Source organism: Apteryx mantelli, unplaced genomic scaffold, assembly GCF_036417845.1.
Source record: "Apteryx mantelli isolate bAptMan1 unplaced genomic scaffold, bAptMan1.hap1 HAP1_SCAFFOLD_20, whole genome shotgun sequence".
Taxonomy (NCBI): Eukaryota; Metazoa; Chordata; class Aves; order Apterygiformes; family Apterygidae; genus Apteryx; species Apteryx mantelli.
The window spans coordinates 3,378,756-3,400,445 of NW_027118553.1; the positions used below are offsets into that span (position 1 = coordinate 3,378,756).

Sequence of the window (21,690 nt, forward strand, 5' to 3'; positions counted from 1 at the left end):
GCTGGATCCAGTCTTAGTCTCAGACTTGGTCAATGGTTCATGTCTAAAGGAGTATGTGTGAAGGGGACCCTCCCATTGAGTCATGAGGTTCAGACTGGACCCCCTTGCTTTCCAAACTCCCCCTCGGAGGAGCCTGGGTGCGGCTGGATCTGATCCTAGTCTCAGACTTGGTCAACGGTTTATGTCTAGGGGATTATGTGCACGGTTAATCAGAGGTATAACTCAGCAAAGTTTCGTGAAGTTCACAAAAGTTCAGCATGCTATTAATCACTTGCCAAGGATCTGTCACGGGTCAGGAATCTCTCAACCTTGAGGAGAAACCTTGAGAGGCATCCCTGCTCAAGAGGACATTCTGCAGTGCAGCCCGCTGCTGTGCAGGAGAGCTCAATGGGCTCTGGGCTGCCCGCTATTGATGGGGGGGGGGGGGGGAGTGAGGGACGATTGACTCATAGTCATATTTGCACGCTAGATGGGTCTTAGTTGGCGCATGCTCAATTAGTCCCTGTGCTGTTTACAGGGAGGTCAGGTTGAGGGGGAAAGAGCACATCAGTGGGGGGGAAAGGAGCACACCATCACAAGCCCCCAAAATGGAGAGGGTCCATTTTTCTGCTGGAAGGGCAATGGAAGGGGACCTTCGCTGAAAGCTGAATACTGGCCCCGGAAATAGACAACACTGAGGGAGATGGATCCCATCCCCGGGAGCCACAGCAAGAAAGACGTCCCCATGTTTGCACCTGGAAGGCACTCACATGTCTTTCCAAATTCCTTCTTCTATCTATCTTCTTAATGAAAAGCAAAACAAAACAAAACAAACCTTGAAGCTCTCAGCCACTGAAATATATAAAGCCACGATCTCTTTATTATGAAGGAAAATGCAGAGCCATGGCATTTTTCACATTCGCTTCTAAATAAGAATCTTTTTCTCCAAGGATCTTTCCCTTTCATGCCTGTGCCACTCCACAGGCAGTCTCAATGCTAAGCACTTTCTGAAGATGACCCTGGTAGCCTACATTTGCCTTTGTGAAAGAGCTGAGAGAGATTTGTGCTCAGTGTCAACCACCTAGCATGAGCTCTGAGTGCAAGCCAGAGCTTTCCTAAATGCTTTCTTCAGGGCTTCCCTGACCTCCCTGTTCTGCAGGCTGTAGATGAGGGGATTGACCAGGGGCGTGAGGACAGTGTAGAAGAAGGAGAACACTTTGTTGAGCTGCCTCAGCTGGGGGGTTCTGGGCATCAGGTAGACAATGATGAGGGTGCCATAGAAAACAGTGACAACGATGAGGTGAGAGGAGCAGGTGGAGAAGCCCTTTTGCCTGCCCACACTGGATGGGATCCTCAGGATGGCAGCTATGATGCACACGTAGGAGACCAGGTTGGACAGGAAAGGGAAGACTAGATTGAAGACAGCTAGTGTGAAAGTTACCAGTCTGGCTGCATTGGTGTCACTGCAGGCAACCTCTAGCAATGGGGTAAAATCACAGAAGAAGTGGTCAATTACCTTGAGGCCACAGAACCTTAAACGGGATACAAAAGAAGTGACTACCGTAGAGGTAAAGAATCCCACTAGCCAAGACGCTGCTGCCAGCTGTAGAGAGACCTTCCAGGTCATGAGGCTGGCATAGAGCAGGGGCTGGCAGGTGGCCAAGTACCGCTCATAGGACATCATGGCCAGCAGGTAACACTCACTGACTAAAAAATAGCCAAAGAAGTAGAACTGAGCCATACAGCCGTGAACAGAGATGGTGCTGTCCCCTGTCAGGAAGCTGGCCAGCAAGCGGGAGAGGATGGTGGAGCTGTAGCAGGTCTCCAAGGAGGACAGATTGCCCAGGAAGAAGTACATGGGGGTGTGCAGATGCCGGTCTGCCACCACCAGCAGAACTATGAGGATGTTTGCAGCCATTGTTACCAAGTAGATGATGAGCGAGAGGAGGAAGAGCAGTGTCTGGAGCGAGGGGACATTGCCCATTCCCAGCAGTATAAACTCCACTGGTGATGTATGATTGTCCCATTCCCCTTTCTCCATGCAGCGCCACAGGTCCCTCATTCCTCTTTTGCCAGAAAGGCAACCTACAAGAAAGAACATCTGCTTCATTCTTTCCTTCTTGTAAAGAAGAATCATGAAGGACTTTGCTGTCAGAGAGAACATACATTCTGGCACTTCTCTGACTACATTTGTGTTCCCTTTATGGCCTCCATGCCTAGTGAAAGGAGGGAACTGGGGTTTTCCAGAGAGTTAAAGCAGGCATCTAAAGAGAAGCCCCTCCTAGGAGAACCACAGAGGTGAGCTGTCCCGCGGAGGTGCTCATTTCATGCTTGGAGTGGAGTTAGAGGAGAGAAAGCATTCGCTCAGACTGTGACAGTGAGTGTGTCGCAGGATGGGTGTCTCAATGGTGAGCGGTGGGTGAGGTTAGGGAGGAGCATTGTTCCCGTCCTGTTTGCGGTAAATGCCTGCGACATGCCTGGGGGCATGGCTAGGGAACGTTCCTGCTTGAGAAACACAGCCCTCTGCTGGATCCTACCTCCCAGGTGAGGTGTTGGTGCCCCTCGGCAGGACTCTGGGCTGGCTCAGGGCAGCAAAGGCACAAACTCTAACTCTGCACCGACTGGCAAGCTCCCCAGGACTCTGCCGAGCTAACAAGGGAGTCAGAAGAAATGTGTGGAGGGAAGAGGGAGCTGCAGGAGAAGACTCCCAGGAAGGGAAATGCCCATCACCTTTCTCACCCATAGATGCCACCATGCAAAATCTCAGCAGCTAAAAAGGAGCAGACCTGACTCAGAAGACACAGCACAAACCTGCAGTACTCAGGATGACGTGCTGAACTCTGCACTGATGGTGCCGGGCAATGATGATCCAGGTCGGGGTCTCATCCTCTGCTTCTTCCCCACCACGTCCTTCTCTTCCCCGAGCTCTCTGCAAACCACCACCCAGGGCTCAGGCATTGCTCTGCCCTTGCTGTCTTCTACCAGTAGCATGTGGGGTGCATGTCCAACAACACCTGAATGTCCCCTGCCCTCTGGAATGTCCTGAGGGCTAAAGCACTAACGAGTCTCTGAAGGCTCCTGCTGCAGCTGGGCTCTCCCTAGGGACTGCAGAGAGTGAGCAGTGCAGAATTGGCTCTCAAAGGAGACTGAAACTTCTGAGCTGCTGGAAACTTTGTGAACACTTCCTGGCATACAGCTTTCCCCATAACTCTGGTCACTCAAACTCTGGGACATGCTGCTTTGAAAAGCAAACTGAGGCAGAGAAATCATCAGGCCTCCTCCAAAGTCATGATTCAAAGTCAGGAGAGATCCCACAAATGGGATTCCCCTCACCTCCCTGCATGCGACTCTCTGTTCCCTGATTCTCTCAGGTTTAGAGAATCCTGCTTACCTGAGCTGGTCCCTCCGGCCTCCTCTGATGGTCACTGGGGAGGAAGAGGTCGAGCACCCAGCATTTCTTCCCAGCCATGGAGACTTGTCCTGGGGATGGGGTGAGTCCCCCTCAGGTACCAGGCTTGAGGGGAGAGGGCCCCCCAATGTCTCTCAGGAGCACAGCGGCCTGGCATGTCAGGGGCTGAAGAGAGCAAAGCTACGGATATTTCCTCCTGGTTCCTGTCCACCTCTTACCTTGGAGGTTCCCAGGAGCCTCCTTTGCTCCTGTTGTTGCAGCAATAGTTGCCACCGGACATGATTCCTCTCAGCCCTGTTGGACTTGCCTGTCGTGAGATGCAGTCTCCTTGCCCTCTGTCCTGGCTGTAGGGGCAGGAGCGGCTGGTCCCATGGACACAGAAGTTTGTGCGACAGCTGCCTGAGCATCTTGAAGGCCTTCTACTGAATTGGCTCCAGCTGGTCACTGTCTTGCCTCTATTTGGGACCCAACACTGGATGTGGCATCTAGATGTGGTCTAGCGAGCACTGAGTGATGGCAGGTGATCACTTCCCTCAATCTCCTGGCCATGCCCTGGAAGCTGCTGCCTTCCTCGCTGCCAGGGCACACTGCTGGCTGACGTTCACTTGGCCGTGCACCAGGACCCCCAGGACCTTTTCCGCAGAGCTGCTCCTGGCCAGGCTGTTGTCAGGGCTTCATGGCCCTGACCAGCCTCACCACGAGCCTCCACACACATGTCCAAGAAACCCCATCTAAGCTCAGGCCTGGGCCTTCAGTCCCATCTGGAGCTACGTTGCAGGTGGGCTTGCCTGCAGCTGTATTGCAGGTATGCCTGTTCCTGCCCATGGACCCTGTTGATCTGGACTCCAAAGCATAGCCTAACTTTCTAGCTCTACCTTAGACTTGCCTTGCAATTAGGGGGCTTTGTATGACCCTAGTTACTGTCATTGGACCTGATCCTGATTTGCCAAGATGTGATCCCAGCTTGACCTCGGAGCTGTCTTGACACCAAGAACTTTCCTGGTGATCTGGAGTCTTGGCTGAACCTGGCTACCATCTCCAGGTCTGCCCTGCTTGCCTCACTGAGCTTTGGTGGGGCTTGACCCTGGCTGGTGAAGCTCTTGCCTTTTTGGCCTTGTCATCATGTTTGACTCCCGGCTCCCTGTCCCTTTGGGAGCAGCCGGCCCTTGCTGCTGCCTGAAATCTGTCCACAGCCTGTATTGTTGCAAGAGGTTCTTACTTCCCGGGGGCGAGATTTGGCATTGATCTTTGCTGAATGTCATATGATTGCATGCTGCCTATTCCTCCAGACCTTCAAGGTCCCTCTGGATGGCTGCCCCATGCTTGGGCACGTTGACTGGCACCACTCTACTTTGGTCTCCTCTGCAGACATCCTCCAGGTGAGTGTGTCACGGGGGGTTATTATTATTATTATTATTATTATTATTATTATTATTATTATCATCATCATCTCTGGGTTTATTGCAAAGAGATTTATTGCAGATGGAGATACAGTGTGCTCACAGCGAATGAATCTTACTGCACATTTGTTAGTGCCCAAGTCTCGGTTTCTTACCACTCCAACGGTTTCTTTTCAGAGGTTCTCTTAACTCCCGGAGAGTAACCTCGAGAGGCGTCCCAACTCAAGGGGAGATTCACCGCCGTGCAGCCCGCTGCCGTGCAGGAGAGCTCAACGGGCTCTAGGCTGCAGCGCTATTTATGGGCACGGAGTTTGACTCATGGTCATACAATATTTGGTGCGGAGATGTACCTTTTTTTGTTGACCTCATGCTGTGTTGGGGAAAATATACCCCCTTTTTGCTGATCTCATGCCCATTTCTGGCCTCACCAGTTGCAACCAGTATGGCCTAGCTCCTCCTGGTCAGCCCTGGGCGCTGCCAGGTATTTGTGGTCAGCTGGGGCCCAAGATAAGGGCAGAGAGGGGATAGTTGTGCTCCACTGAACTTTGGGCCCGAGATGGGGGTGGAGGTAGTTGCACTCCACCACAGGTCCTTGTAAACAGCCTTGGCTGTTGTAAGAGTGAGGGTGGGAGAGGAGAAAGAAAAGTTTGTCAGGGAGGGAGGTTTATATCAATACATGGAAGAAGTAAGCGTGAAGATGAAACTCGGTCCTGGAGAACCAATAAAGTACGTTGTTATTGCTGACCAAGTTGAAGGACACAGCCTCCTCTTCCTCCACCAAAAAGATCCACAAAAGATTAATGTGCGCTGATTCAGTCCATGCGATTCCTTAAGTGACTCGGGACCAAGGAAATGTGTTGTCTATCCTTTTAGATAAAAGATCTGCATGGATTTGCGTGGCCCTCTTTGCCTTTCAGGCTTCCAGGATTGTTAAAACAGTAGTGAATTATGTAGTGGGAACAAAAGTGAGAAAGAGTTTGTTAAAGCAGCATAAGAGAAAACTTGAACCGATGTCTGCATTTGTTTCTCTGTAGGCCACAAAGCTTATGTTAATCTTTTGATATTTCAATGTGGAAGTCATTCAAACCCACAGCTGAAAAGTGAGGTTACGTTGTCCCAGTTATTTTTCTCCATTGCTCTTACTGTGCTGGCCAGGAAATCTTCTGACCTACTGAACTCAGTTATGTCTCCAGGACCTTTGGCTTGAGCCAGCAAAGGTGCTGCAGTGCTGTGGTGGCAAAAAGGAAATGCTGCCCACAAGTGTGTTTCATAACACGACAGCGAGATCACTGGAGAGTTTATTTGCAGTCTGGATTAGAAGGCAGCACACAAGGAAAGATGAAACCATTGGAATGAGTGAAATAACACAAAAAAAATTGTGTATGTACTTGTGATAATGCTGGAACTTTGCCTATCCAATTTGCAGTTTGTTACATACAGCTCCTGTGTTTCAATGCCCATGTTAAGTTTTTGCCTAAAAATGCTGTTCTGCTCCTTCCTCCCCTCCCACCTTCTTTGCTAACTGTTGACCAATTTCAGCTGAACATGGCAAATGTAGAGATCTCCATGTTTTTGAACTCTAGGCATCACGAAAATGAGGGTTGGGGTGATGAAGGGATCTGGACAGGTGGGTGCTGAGGGAGAAAGTGGTAATTCTCCCCCATATCGGCTACCTGACCCCTTGCCCTGCCTGCATTTGGCAGGCCAACGCCCATGCGATGTGCTGTGAGAACCATTACTTGCCCAGCCAGCATGGTGGGGACCAGCAGCCAGGGGGGCGAGGGGGGGTAGGGAGGAAAGAAAAGATAAAATCATTAATATCTTTGTCTTCCTTGGTAACTTTATTTTTAAACATCTTGTTTTGTGATTATTGTTCTGGAAATGCTGATTGCCACCCAGCATGATAGAGGCCAGGGCTCTAAACAGCGGGAGAGCCAGGCTACAGGCAAAGGTCTCCCCTGGAGCCTGCAGGAATAGGTGCTCTGGAGAAGTTGGCAGCTCCTACCCTGGGCCTGTCCACTCTGTTTGCTAGCACCACCTCCCCTGAAGAAAGATGCACACCGGCACCTTTTCACTTCTTTAATCGCCTAGGATTCATTGATTCAAGTGAGGTAGGTGGAACTCCTGGTAAGGAGGTGGCCTGGTTTTAATGTGCTTCCTATTGTTTCTGCCTGAAAATCCACATTTCTTTTAGACTGAATGACATCAAATGATGCTGTTGTGCATGACCATTGTTTCCATTCCAAATTCAACAGTCAGGAGGTTGCTGTCAGCTCAGGGAGCTGGAAGATGCTGCTCATAAACCTCTCTCCATTGCAAGAGGGTTGTCTGCTTGTGTGCTTGAGGTACCACCTGCAGGCAATGGCTGTTGATCTTCCTGAGCAAGGAACCTGGTTGGAAGGAGCCTCTGGAAATGAGACAGCAGGCTGTGAGCTGGGGAGCTCTTCAGACAAGTGGAAGGTTGTCACCTCTTACAAAATGAACTTTGAAATTATGATTCATAACCAGGCTGCTTTGACAGTGCCTGCCCTCAGCTTTCCTGCCTGTGCTGTGCTGCTTGTGCTCCAGACTGACTTGGACACCAGCATCCATGAAGCCCAAAGGACAGCACCAACTATCATTTATATTCCACATGTCCGTGTACAGTGGGAGGCTCTTGGACTCTCATTGAAAGCTACATTTACGACACTGTTACAGAACAGTCCAGCATAGGCACCAGTTTGGTAGCTTGCAACACCAGCTGGATGCCATGAAAATGTCCCCAAAGAGCTCTTCCTATCAGTAGCTTTCCTTTTTCAGTTTCCTGTTCAGTTATGTATGCTTGAAGCACCTGAATGCTGTGCTTTCCCAAGCAAATGGGTACCGTCATCACGAGGGCACCCTACCTGAATCTTCTAGAATTTGCTACAGCAGAAAACAGCACTGAAAATGTTTATCCAAAAGTGTTTTCTGAGTCCAGAGACTGACTCAGACCCAGCCTTCCCCCCATTCCCACACACACAGGCTTATTAGACAGATGTTTAATTTTGTCTGGGAGAATAATTCGGGCGATTTCAAGATAGTTATTTATATCCTGAAACAAATGTATGAAATGTTTGCACAGTGCACGGCAGTCAAGATCTGTTGACCAACAGCATGCCTTCTGACAGTCTGCCATCGCAAAAGATAGGTGTCACGGTGTTCATAATAGGAATGGATTTAGCATTTCAGTGCCTTAACTACAATATCAGTTCTTTCTTCATAAGGGCCAAACCTTTACAAATTAGGAATCTGAATTCCATCCTGTTTTTGGTAACTTTGGGAAGACAACTGCACTGCTTTCCATCAGCAGACTTCAGCAGGAGTACATCCTCCACTTTCTAGACTTGTGGGAGTTGCCATTAACAGGTTACACTTCTGGTGATGATGTTTTCCTCAATACAGAAACACAATTCTTAACCGGATGTGTTTATCCCGCATCATCCTTTTCTGCAGAGCTGCTGCCCAGCTGGGCACTGCCCGGCCTGTATCACTGCAGGGTGTTGGTCTGCCCCAGGGGCAGGACCTGCTGTTTGTTTAGTTTTGAATTTCACAAAGTTCCTGGCCACCCATTCCTCCCGCCTGCTGAGGTCCATCTGGATGGCAGCCCTCGAGCTTAGGACTGTTCTCCTGATGAGGTGCCATTTGAAAATACGATGACAGTTGTGTTCTGCAGGTCACTGATGAACGTGTTAGACAGGACAGGTCCCAGTATAGACCCCTGTGTACTCCACCTGTCACTGACTTCCAGGTAAAGCACCACTCATTCACAAAAGCCCTCTGAGCTTGATCACCCAACCAGCTTTCAACCCATCTGGTTGTCTGCCCAGCCTATCATAATGCCCTATTTGTATACAAGAATATTCTTGGAGACAGTGTCAAACTCCTTGCTAAAATCATCGTAAATGACACCCACCACTCTTCTCTCCTCACCAAGTACAGATCTTTTACCTCAGAAGGCAATCAGGTTGGTCAGGAATCATTTCTCTGCACTAAATCCATGCTGATGGTTCCCAGGCACCTTCTTGTCCTTCAGGTGCCCAGAAATGTGATGCAAGACGATTCACTCCATGAAACTGAGGAGCTTGCAGTGCTCTGGGTTGTCCTTGTGGCCTTTTCTGATGATGGGCACAACATACTCCTTCTCCTGGTCATTGGGGCCTCCCCTGATCTCCACAACCTTTCCAAGAGGATAGAGACTGGCCTTGTTGTGAGAGCGGCCAGCCCTCTCAATGTCCTCAGGTTCAGCCCATCCAGTCCCAGTGACTTGTATGGGTTGAGTTCTTGCAAGTCATCCCTCCCTCAGTCATCACCCAACATTGGTTGCTTTTCTTTTTCCCCCTCTGGACTCCTGACTAGGCACAACAGCCTAGGAGACCTTGTTGGTGAAGACTGAAGCCAAGAAGGCATTGAGCTTCTCAGACCTATTTGCATCTGCTGTTAATAGATTCCTTGCCTGATCCTGCAGTGAGCCAACATTTTCCTTTTTACTCTTTTCCTGAAACTGAAGCTGTAGCAGCTCTTCTTCCTGCTCTTGATGTTCCCTGCAATGGGCAATCCTAGGGGAGCTTTGGCTTCCCTAACACCATCCCTTCTCACTGGACAACATTTCTAGATACCATCTTTGCAGCCTCTCCTTCCTTCTGCTTCCTTATTGCCCTGGAGCTCAGTCCTGAGTTCCCAGTGTAGCCAAGCTGATCCCCCAAGATGTCTACTAGTTCTAGTGAGTACCACTATGGACTCTTTTTGTGCTTGCTGGGTGCTGTCCTCAAAGACCTGCTGGCTTTCCTGAGCTGCTGGGCCCTTCAGAACTGCCTCCCATGGGATCCCCCACCAGTCCCCTCAACAGGCCCAAGTCTGCCCCTCTGAAGTCCAGGGTCTGTGCTCCTCTACTATCCTTCCTCACTCCACTCAGGAGCTGGAACTCTACTTTTTCTTCGTCACTGGAGGCAAGGCAGACACTGACTGTACCATCCCTGATCAGTTCCTCCCTGTTTGAAGTTTTCAGAAGCATCACAAATCGTGCATTTGTGCTAAGAAGCTGTCCCTGATGCCCTCCAGAAACCTCCTGGCCTGCTTGCACTCTGCTGTTTGGCCTTCCAGTTCATGTCAGGGGGATTAAAGTCCCCCCAATAAGAACCAGGGTCTGTTATCCACAGACTTTCTCACACTGCTTAAAGGAAACTGCGTCCACCTCCTCTGTACCTCCCATTGCGATGTCACCCTTGTCACCCACAAGCTCTCACCCAAATCCTTGCCTTAATGTGTGAAGAGCTCCACACGTCTGAGCTGTCCCTTCACACAAGGGGCATCCCCTTTCCTGATCTTCCCTGTTGGTCGCTCCTGAAGAATTTGTACCCTACCATGAGAGCTCTCCTATCGTGCAAGTGATCCCACCACATCTCAGTACTCTAGCAATGTTTCAGTCAGATTGGTCGTGGTGAAACCTGTTACCAGGGACAAAGGACACTGTGTGTGCGATGGCCCCACTTCAGAGCAGAGCAGAGCCATGCTGGTATACAAAGCAGGTGGCAATGTCATGGTGAATGGAGTTTCCCACTAAGAGAGCAAAGCCTGCAGTGCCCAAGGCTAGGCAGAAACAGAGCTGGGCTATGCAGGAATGGCAGGAAAGAGATTTGCTGCCTGAGCTGACTCTGCAGCACCTTGGGGCCTGAGACAGAGGTGAACCAATGTCCAGGCAGGATGAGGTGCCACTGAAGAAGTCCCTGGCCTGGACAGCCTGCGATACAGTGACCTTGTGGACCTCATTAGCACAGTCCCTGTTTATGTCATCTGGGGGCGAAAAGACGGTCAGGGAGAAGAGAACTAGAAGGTTTTAACAGCGCAGGGATGTGAGTGGAGACATTGGTGTGATGTGCCTCCTGTTTATGGAGCACTCTTGGATGTGGGCAGTACAGACTGTGCCCGAAGGCAGAGGTAGGATTCATTTGTTTGGGCACAGGGAGGAAACACAAGATGCCCTGGGGCACTTGCCCAGCACCACTCCAAAAGGACATGGCTTTCCTGTAGGGGCCATACTGTATGTGCTAGAAACATGCAGTTGTGCTGGACACCCCAGACATCTGACATGGCCCTGCCAGCCTATTTCTCTGTCATTAGATCAAGTGTCTGCACTGAATTACATCAGGATTTTGCACTGTAGGCATCTGCTTGTGTCACAGCTTCCTAGTGAGTGGTGCTCTAGCAGTATTAGGCATCTGGGGTCATTTGAGATGGCCAAGGAAATTGTCCACCTGGCCCCCACCTCATGCTCCAGAAGGATGTGGGTCTCATAGTCACTCCATCAGAGCAAGCAGACACTGGCACATGCCTTGGACCACCTCTGTCTCTTCAAACGTCCCCAGGTGTTTGTGTGGGAGCAACTGACTCCCACCCTCCATCTCAGGTGATTATAACATGAGCTTAGACAGGGATCTCACATGCAGACATCTGTTTTGTGTATACTTTGGCTTGGGCAAGGAGAATCCCACCTCCTGCTTTTTTTGGTGGAGTTCATGGGAGAGAGCTGAATCCCACTGCATGCCAGGGGCTTCTAAATGGGCATGAGATGCCCAGATTGACTCATCTGAATTAAAACCTGAACCATGGGTCGGGTAGCTTCCTGCCTAGTTAGGAGTGAGACATTTCCACTTCTTGCAGATAACCATGCTGTGATGAGACAAATTGTAATGCTGGAATTAGCTTCCCTTCAGTGTTGAGAAAGAGACCAATGGTGATGATTTTAGTCTCCTTCAGGGAACATTTCCCAGGAGGAGGGAGCACAAGGGACAGAGGAAGTCAGGACTTCAGCTGGGCCCCTGCTCCTGGGCAGGGCCAGGCTCCTGCAATGGAAGGAGCTGATGGCAACCTGGCAGCACTGCCCAGAGACTGCTGTGTGCAGGAGTAGCTCCTCTGCAAAGAGCAGCAGGGCTCCAGGCTCTGCCTGCTGCTGCTAACATGAGATGAGAGAAGGCAGAGAGAAGTGAAAGGCAGTGTGGAGTGGGAGGAGAGAGGAGAGCTCATTGTGAGAGGAATCTTCACAGTCTTTTGCACGGTAAGTCTCTGGCTGCAGGGCAGTGCTACTGTGGTTCCTGGAGGGATCTTCTAAACCCATCCCATCCTATGACTGATAGATTCAGTCGTGAATTCAGTGGCCTCTGGCTTGTGAGAAACTGCATCAAACCCCTTCAGCCTAAAAAGAGCACCGGCAGCACCTTGACTGCTTTACAAGAGTTTTCCTGACCTGCTTCTTAGGACCTCTGAGAACAGATACCTGTGCCCAGTGCCCTGTCCTGGGAGGTTTCTTTAGGGCAGAATGGAGCCCACAGAGGGTGGGATGGGGTCTGTGAGCAGCGGCAAGGAAAAGATGTTGGGACAGAGTAAGAGCTGGCAGCAGGGACAGTGCCAGGCGGCAGAGATGGGCAGGGAATGAGAGGGAACTGTGAACAGAATCGTCCTGGGAGAATGTATTTGAGCAAGTCTTGCTCAGTCCCTCCAATGCAGACAGCTTCTTCCAAGCAAGCCCCCCATGTCTCTTCTCTGGCCCAGCAGAGCCTCTGTCCTGACAGCCATGGAGTCCAGGGGCTGAGAGTGACTGCCCTGCGTTGTCACCATCTGTGAGGCAGCATGCCCAGCTGGGTGAGGTGAGGGCTTTCCTGAGTGCCCATCTGCCCCTCTCTCCTTGCCTCCCTTGGCAGCAGGATCATGGTGTTGCTCCTTGTTTCCCCTCCTCTCCATGCTGCTCCTGTTCTTCTCTCGGGTTCCCTGGGTTTCAGGGTTTTCAGTTGCAGTTCAGACACCTGCCCTGTGAGTTGTGCAAGAGAGGGGTCTGCTTGGGAGTGAGGTGTCTGCAGCCCCCTTCTAATCCATGTGGTTCCAGGAAATGCAGTCTGTGGGGTTGGGAATTGAGCTGACTCTCCCTTAAGGAGAGCCCATCTTCAGTCCTTAACTTCCTTTGACCATTTCCCTGTCACGTCCTGCCAGATTTGAGCTGCCCTCCAGAAGGGCACCGCTGCCTCATAGCATCTCTGTGATGTCCAAGAGACCCGTGAAGAATCTGCAGAGATGCTGAGAGTATGGAGATGGTGGTGGGAGCACCAGCATCTGAAAAGAGCCCTGTGTCCTTGGCTAGAAGGGGAGTGTAGAGACCTCCATCTGGTGCCCTGAGAAAGGGAGAGATGGTTGGAGAGCTGCGGTTTTGAAACTGGACTTGTCTGCTCTCAGCAGTGGCTGGTTTCTTTTTAGGGCAACATATGGGAGTGATCATCCCCCAGCTCCAAGAGGTGTGAGCAAAGGACAGCTGGGAACAAGGCTACTAGACAGACAAGCTGTCCTCACTCTGCACCAAGCGACAGGGAATCCATTTTTCTCAGGATTCGCAGTAGAAATGCTGAGAATTGCTGCCTTTGAGGATCACTGCCCAGGGGTGACAGGGGCATCTCAAAGAAAATAAACACTATTAAAAAATCCCCCAAACTCTGATCCTCAACCCTCATTCTTTAGAAGTGGTGGTGCAGATGCTGAAAAGCCCTTCCACATGCCCAGTGGATTTCACCTGAGAGGAACTGTGACTGCCCGAACTAGTCACCCCCATTCCCATGTATCCCACCACTATACAGTAGGACTGACTCCTGTGGAGCTCATGGGCAGAAGTCCCTGCTCCTTCTAACACACTCCACCAGTGCAAAGTGTAGCTCAAGCAAGGGAGCTGCGCACAGATCCTCTCCGTAAAGACAGAGGCAATGTGGGGGGGGTTGCATGAGAACTGGAACATTTGTGGGATTTTTTACTTGAAAAGTCTCTCCTAAATTCCCAATGTCTTTTCTTCTTTGGACAGTCCCCCATGCACGGATATATCAAAATGTCCAACAGCAGCTCCCTCAATGAGTTCCTTCTCCTGGCATTTGCAGACACACGGGAGCTGCAGCTCTTGCACTTCTCGCTCTTCCTGGGCATCTACCTGGCTGCCCTCCTGGGCAATGGCCTCATCATCGCAGCCATAGCCTGCGACCACCACCTCCACACCCCCATGTACTTCTTCCTCCTCAACCTCTCCCTCCTCGACCTTGGCTCCATCTCCACCACTGTCCCCAAATCCATGGCCAATTCTCTGAGGGACACCAGGGCCATTTCCTACTCAGGATGTGCTGCCCAGGTCTTCCTGTTTTTCTTCTTTTTTGGAGGAGAGTATTCTGTTCTCACAGTCATGGCTTACGACCGCCACATTGCCATCTGCAGACCACTGCACTACGGGACCATCACGGTCAGCAGAGCTTGTGTCAAAATGGCAGCAGCTGCTTGGGCCAGTGGTTTTCTCACTGCTGTGCTGCACACTGGGAACACATTTTCAATACCACTCTGCAAAGGCAACACAGTGGACCAATTCTTCTGTGAAATCCCCCAGATCCTCAAACTCTCCTGCTCAGACTCCTACCTCAGGGAGGTTGGGCTTATTGTGGTTACTGCCTCTTTAGACTTTGGATGTTTTGTTTTCATTGTGCTGTCCTACGTGCAGATCTTCACTGCTGTGCTGAGGATCCCCTCTGAGCAGGGTCGGCACAAAGCCTTCTCCATGTGCCTGCCTCACCTGGCCGTGGTCTCCCTGTGTATCAGCACTGTCCTGTTTGCCTACCTGAAGCCCCCCTCCCTCTCCTCCCCAGCTCTGGATCTGGTGGTGACTGTTCTGTACGTGGTAGTGCCTCCAGCAGTGAACCCCCTCATCTACAGCATGAGGAACAAGGAGCTCAAAGACGCCCTGAGGAAAGTGATTTCATGGACGTTTTTCAGCAGTGTGAAAATTGCCTTTGCTCTCCACAAATGACTCCCGTTGTGTCCTGTACCAGGACTGAGCTTTGTTTGTTCACTTTATTTTCATTATTACTATTATTGCTGTTGTTATTATCATTTGTTACCATGTTGCTACAGAATTGCCTGGATACATTCCACTTTTCCTGGGACTGCTCATTCTCACTAGGTGCCAATACAAAATTGTATCTAACACTGGGTCAGAGCTGACTCCCTCACAGTATCTCTGCAATGAAGTAGGTTCTTGCAGGTGCAGTGCCTGAAGGCTGGGCTCTTCATCCAGAGCTGCTGTCCCTCAGGCCCTGTCCCCCTGTCCATGTCCTTGAGACAATTGCTCCCCCACCCTGTGTGCTGGTCCTTACCCGAAATGTCACCCCCATACCAGGCTCCCTGCCCAGCTGAAGGACTGGGCATCCAGCTGTGAGCCCTGGGAGGATGAGCCCTCTCCTGGGTCCTCTGCAGGGCTGGCAGGGAGTATGCAGGGGAGGTCCTGGGGCCATGTCCTGGGCCTCTAGACAATCCTCCTCCCATAGGGGGGCCTCATACAGGGTCTGTCAGAACAAAGATCCAGCTCAGCTTGTTGTTGCATGAACAGAGAGGAGAAGCTACCCCAGGAAACTCCTCCCAGCCCCAGCCCCTCATACCAGCCATTTCCAGCACTGGCCATTCTCCATGGTGCTGGTGAGGGGTGATCTTGGAATGTGACCAGCTCCATCTGCCTGCTGGGCTCAGCACTTGTATAGGGGGGGGTGGCCATCCTGCCTGGCCTCTGTCCCTGGGCCCAGGCACCAGCAGACCCCAGAGCATGGCCTTCTGCTAAACCCAGGGGCACAGGGACTGTGCTGGGCAGGGGCTGGGCACTGGTGGGAGGCTGCCAGGGAGGAGGGCATGTGGGGGATGGGGCACCAAGGCTTGTCATGGTGGCCATGCTAGGGGAGTGTTTGCCCACTCCTGAACGGCTCCTGACCTGTGTGGTGCCTGCACAGTGGGGTTGTGAGGCCACATGCAGGGCAGCAGGGCTGGGCCAGCGCAGGGATGGGGCGCAGATGTGAGCCACGACACTCCAGAAGCTCCCGACGGTTGTGGAGGGGATTCACTGCTGCTAGTGGGGTTGAGGGTCTCTCGGTGGCTGCAGCCATCAGCACCGCCTGCCAGGACTCCCAGACCCAGGAGAGATGGTCAGTGCCCTACACCACAGCTCACAGTGGCCCTCTCCTGTGTCACAGTCCTCTCTCAGGAGCACCGCCAGGTTCGTCACTCCCTGCCCAGGTGATTGCTGGAGCTGCTGGAGCTTCTCTTCTCACCCCTGCTGAACCCAGCTCTGCCCTGGTGTCAGCCCACAGACTCTGCCCTGGGTCATGTTATGTCTCCATACGCTCTCCTCTGAGACCATGTAGGGACCTGCAGCACATAGCTCTGATTGGGGCTGGCCACCACAGCCTGCCTGTGTGTTCCCAGGAAATCCCAGCAAGGCTGTGCTTGGAGGTGAGGCTGTGATTGTCCTCGGTCAAAGTAGTTGGGATGGTGTGGCTGGGGGCCAAGGGGAGGAAAGGACAAGACACAACAAGGAGAAGATGCAGCAAAGCAAATTTCAAATGAGTTTAACAAAAAAATAAAGAAACAACCATGGTAGCACTGGGGCAGGGGCCAGGAGATTCTAAAAAACTATCCTGGAGAAAGCACTCACCAACCTGATCATACTGTAAAGTTAGCCCTGCCCAGAGCTGATCGTGGTCCTGCAGATCTCTGGTGGTCCCTTCCAACCCAAATCCTCTAGGAGGAAGGGGCTGGAAAGTGGAGTCCTGGGCAGGGGACACTGTTGTGGGGCTGAGGCCTTGCTGGCATTTGTACCGCCTGGTCAAGCCTGACCTCAGAGTTACACAGTGAGTGAGTTCATCCTCCAAAGGAGTCTCTGCTCCATGGGCAACAGGAGTCAAACCAGTGCAGGAGACTGCAGAAGAGTTCTCAGGAACACGCCAGGCATTCAGCCCCTTCGATTGCTGAGGTGTCCCCAGAGCGGTGCTTTGCCTCCTGGGTCTGAAGGGCTGAGAAATCTTTAGAGCCCGAGCAGACCAGAGTCCCACCCCCTGGGCTCATGGGTTACAGGGTATCAGCAGGGCTGTACCGGCTGCAGGGAGGGAATCACTGCCCAGGGCATGAGCAGATCCCCCTCTGCCCTCCCCTCTGTCTTCACACCCCAGAGCAGAGATCGTGTTTCCCATGTTGGCCCTCCCTGCTGGGCTCTATTCCCAGCCAGAGGGGATGCAGGCTTCCAATTGGAGAAATGCAGGAGAGCCCAGTCTCATCTAGAGGAGCAGGGTCCCACCACACCTGCTGGGTGGCCAGGGCTGCGGACCCCACTCTGTTCCCCGCACACCTCCTGCCTGGGGCTGGAGGGTGCCCAGCAAGAAGGCAGGCATGCTTGGGGGGGTCTGGTGCCATTGGGGTGGTGTCCTCTGGACCAGCCTCTGTCTGTAAGGGACTCAGGAGCTTCTCTGCCTCCATGTTAGTGGCAAAGTTAGTGTCCCAGGTTCTTCTCTCTGGAGAGCTGAGGATTTAATTCTTGGCAGAAAGGGAGAAAGGAAAGCCTTTTGTCCATGGGACTTATACCACCCTGTCAACCCTCTACTCTCTTCTCCTGCTCTATCACCCCAGAATTCCTTTGGCGGGAACGTTTTTTGGTTTCTGTCCCTGTTTCGAGCAGCAGATTGCACTACAGGCCACCTGTGGTCCCTTCAACCTGAATTATCCTAAAATTATCCCAAATTATCCTAAAAGCCTGTGATCTCAGTCCCCATTTCAAGCACAGAGCAAATGTCTCTGGGACATGAGTCATTTGTGCTTTATGTGACCATTATGTGATATTACCCTGGAAAATTCTTTGCATCCACCTTAACCACATAGAAGTCCATTGCCTGGATCCCCTCAGTGGTGAGGGGAGAAATGCAGGCTTTTCTGCAGGGTGAGTTCTCTACCTCTGTAGTTGCACCTCTAGGCAGATGGTGCCATGCTGCCCTTTCTTTCTTGCCTGAAGCTCAGGCTGGATGGGGATGTGAATGTGGAGGCTGGCTGTCACTGCAGCGACCGTGAGATGGTGGAGAGGTAAGAGGAATAAGAGAGTCACTGCCCTGGACTGCAGCAGAGAGGATTTCCTCTTCTTCAGGATCTGCTTGTCAGGATCCCACAGGTGACTGCCCTGCAGGGCAGAGGAGCCAAGGAACCCTCTTGGAACATCAGGGACAATGTCCTTGAAGCGCAGGAACACAGGAAAATCTGCAGGAAAGTGCATCAGGGCCTGGCCTGAGGCTGCCAGAGATGAGCAGGGACTTTGTGATTTAGGACTTGAAAAGGCAGAAGGAAGTGCACAGAGGGTTGGAAGGGGAATGGGCTACTGAGGAAGAAGACACAGACATTGCGTGTGGTGGAAGAGGTGGAGTTAGGCAAGCCAAAGTTAAGTTGCAGCTGGAGCTGGAGGTGGAGTTAGGAAAGGATGGGACATGCAAACAGAAGGGTTTCGGTAAGTACATGGGCAGCACAAGGAAGGCAGGCAGCCAAGGAAAATGTGGTCTCCCTGCTCAGTGGGGCAGGGGATGTAGTGACAAAGACAAGGGAAAGGTTGAGGAGCTCATTGCCTCTTTTACCTTGTCTTTTACTGGTGTTGCCTACTGCCAGGCCTCCCTGGCCCCCAAGTCCTTTGGCAGCATCTGTGTTAGCAAAGCCTCACCCATGGCAGAGGAAGATGCATCTGGGGAGGACTTTTGCCCAGTGGGCACACACAAGTCCATGGGACCAGAAAGGAAGCAACCCAGGGTGCAGGGAGAGGTGGCCGGAGTCATTGCAGCGCTGCTGTTGATCGTCTTTTCAAGGTCAGGGTAATCAGGGAGGTTCCTGATGACTGGGAAAAGGCAGACATTGCACCCATTTTGCAGAAGGGCAAGAGGGAGGATCTTTGTGTGAAAAGGAAAGAGATTTTCAGAACTGGGGTGGGATGAAGTCACAGGGTCGTGGACGGCTGGTGCCATTGCAGGTGCTGTGGTCCCCTCTGCCCAGCCTCCCTTTGCAGCTCTGAGGGGCTCTGGTCTCCCGCAGGTCCCCTGTGAGAGCTGCCAGGCCCAGGCAGGTGCCTCAGAGGCACCAGGACCTCTCCAAGTGCCTCTGGGTGCTTGTGGTTGGACACCTGAGCTCTGCCTGGAAAGGTGAAGAACTGTTTTCCACATTTCAAAAATATGAGCACACTTTCATCAGCTCCAATGACTGCATAATTTTTATGTCAATGTTTTGCTGTGATGAAAGAGTGGACACCTTCAGGAAGGGTATTAATCTCAGGAGAAGAAATATCGATCTGCCCTTGACCTTGTGTTTCCACTGCTCTGTCTATTAGGCTGTGGATGCAATCTCAGTAACCTTTCAAGCATTTCCACATGTCCTGATTAAATTAATCATTTCTAAAGTCATCTTTGCATCAGACTCTATGGGCCTTTGCTCTTTCCATAGCTTCCCAGTTTTCCTCCTCCCCTTACTCTTTATCATTCAGGTACATCTCAGCTCTCCAGCTGCTGCTCTGAGCTGCTGGCAGTCTGAAGCTTGCCTCGTCTTTCAGCAGTCTCCTTGTCTCTTTAGCCAGCTCCTTTGTTCTGTTTCTTGTCTATCCTTTCCTATCTATCTGTGAAAACATTTCAAGGAAGGTTATGTCTTGTGGGCAGTGGACCTCACTGGAGGCACCTGGGATTTGACATACAGTTGAGGAGTGTCTTGTATCTTTTACTCAGCTGTTCCAAATTTCATTGTTGATTGTTTGCAATTAAGACAAGATCTTCTGGGCCTTTTTGCAGGTAGTTCTCAGAAGAAAGCAGGTGGGAATTGGTGCACATGCGCTGCAACATTCAGCTGCAGCCTTGAGTGGAAAAAGGTTCGATTTGAACAAGAGTGATCTGAAGTCCCCAGTGGCTGATAAGGGAAATGGCAGGTCTGGGGAGGTGGGGAGGAAGGTTGTCCATACATGTCTCCTATCAAAAATACTGCTTTTCCGACATGTCCAGACTTCATTAGGAGACACTGTGAGTCAGTATAAATTGGAGAATGTGCGTATCGCTTATTCTGAAAAGTGAAGAATAAAGAAAGCTTAAGGAGACATCTTTCTTTTCAGGTGCTCATTGAAATCTGCCTAATTTCAAAACACTCCTGAAACCTCTCCAATTAGCCACACAAGAATTGACAAACTGAAGAAAATTATGGAAAGAGGCATGGCTCCTTATGGTATTTTGCATTTTAATGACCCCTTGGGTGTCTTTGGTGCTGAGCCCATGAACCTCAGATGCTGAGAGGAGACTGAACAAAACTCTGAAGAAGATAAAGTCAGAAGCAAATCCCCAAGTTTCCTGGAGTGTTAACAGGTCCCACTGAGGTCCATTATCCAGAAAGGCTCCCCAGGGGCTGACTAGAGCCGAAAGTTGGAGGCCCTGATTGCAGGTAGGCAAAGGCAATGTGCAGGTGGCTGTGATGCCAGGTCATCCTTGATGTGTGTTATCAAGCAGAGTGACCAGGCACTGACGGACAGACCCTGGGAAGGGTGATCCTTCTCCTCACACTTTGCTCAGGGCTCTTCCTGGGGGCAGTGTGTGGGTGGGGGGTGCCCAAGGCCGAGTGCAGGACCATGATGCGGCACCTCCTGGGCTCCCAAGGGACAAGGAGGTAGCAAGGCCACAGTGCTTTAAGGAATGGATTCTTCATGTGGGCCCTAGTGGCAGAGACACAAGCCATAGCCAAGAGGACAAAGACCTCAGTTCTGCTGGGAGCTTTCAGCCTTGGCCGTGCCCTCGGCCATCTCCACCACAGGCTGTCCTACGCTTTCCCATGCCTGTGCCTGTTTCCCTGCAGCCTGTACACACCCAACCTGCTTCCCCACCTCGCTCTCATGCCGGGAAGTCCCCACCTCTCCTGATGTCTTCCTGTCCTCACTTGCTTTTCCTTGAAACACCAAGCCAGGGGCTTAACACAGACTCCCTCTGGGTGGCCTCTAGCACCACAGCACTACCCTTTGACCAACGTTTTCTTTTCCTAATGTCACAGCTAAACCCCACCAGCTGCTCTTGGTGGCTTTTTCTCCTCCTCATGCTGTTTCTCCACACTAAGAAAAACTCCATCATCTCTGAAACCCCCCTTCAAGCAGTCACAGGCTCCTACTCTACTGCCCTTTGCCTCCACTTCAGCAAGATAAAGAAGCCCAGGGCCCTCAACCTCTCCTCATGGACGGGATTATTCCCACCTAGGCACAGCACTTTACACTTCTCTTGTAAATCTTCATGAGGTATTTGTTGTCAAAATCACCTGAGCTTCTCAAGATCCTTTTGCACTGAAGCTCCTCTATGTCAAAACAAAACAAGACAAAAACAAACAAACAAACAAAAACAGTGCCAGTGGGTTAAGGGTAGGCAGTGGTGGGCTGTAGGAGAAGGGATCAGGATGGTAAAAGAGACAGACTTAAAAGGGGGGAAAGAAAAAAGATAAAGGTAATTAGAAGTAAAGCAAATGATTGATCAGGGCTGTTTGGGGGATTCCTGGCAAGAAGCCCTGCATCTGAACAATTCTGGCTGGAGGAGGACAAGAAAGATGGCCTGCTTCCACTGTCACAGGGCACCTGCGTGCTTTCCCTGACATCAACGAAAGAAGATCGAGAGTGGGAAGAATCACGGACTCCTTCAGGGTGGAAGGGACCTCAGAAGGTCTCCAGCCCAATCTGCTTGCTCAAAGCAGGGTCATCTCTGGGGTCAGAGCAGGTTGCTCTGGGCTTCATCCAATCTGTTCTTGGAAACCTTGAAGGGAGGAGACTGCACAGCCTCTCTGGACAACCACTTCCAATGCCTGACCATCCTCGTAGTGGAAAAGCTTTTCCTTATGTCCTGCACAAACATGTCTTCTTCCAACTTATGCCCATTGTCTCTTGTCCTCCCACCATGCACCCTGGTGAAGAGCCTGGCTCCATCTTCTTGATGACCTCCTTGTAGCCTTTGGAAGGGTGCTATGAGATCCCTCCAAAGCCATCTCTTCCGCAAGTTGAACAGGCCCCATTTCCTCACAGAG

General features: G+C 51.4%; 1 protein-coding gene across 1 annotated transcript; it reads right to left on the reverse strand.

Moving 5' to 3' along the window:
* Window positions 1-1,060: 1,060 nt before the first annotated feature.
* Window positions 1,061-2,041, reverse strand: LOC136995976 (olfactory receptor 5AP2-like). Its single transcript, XM_067316971.1, has one exon. It carries the CDS (start codon window positions 2,039-2,041, stop codon window positions 1,061-1,063), a length of 981 nt encoding a protein of 326 aa, XP_067173072.1.
* Window positions 2,042-21,690: the final 19,649 nt, after the last annotated feature.

Bases quoted from the DNA above. Each gene is read 5' to 3' on its own strand.
- LOC136995976 (XM_067316971.1), bottom strand. From the start codon at position 2,041: ATGAGGGACCTGTGGCGCTGCATGGAGAAAGGGGAATGGGACAATCAT.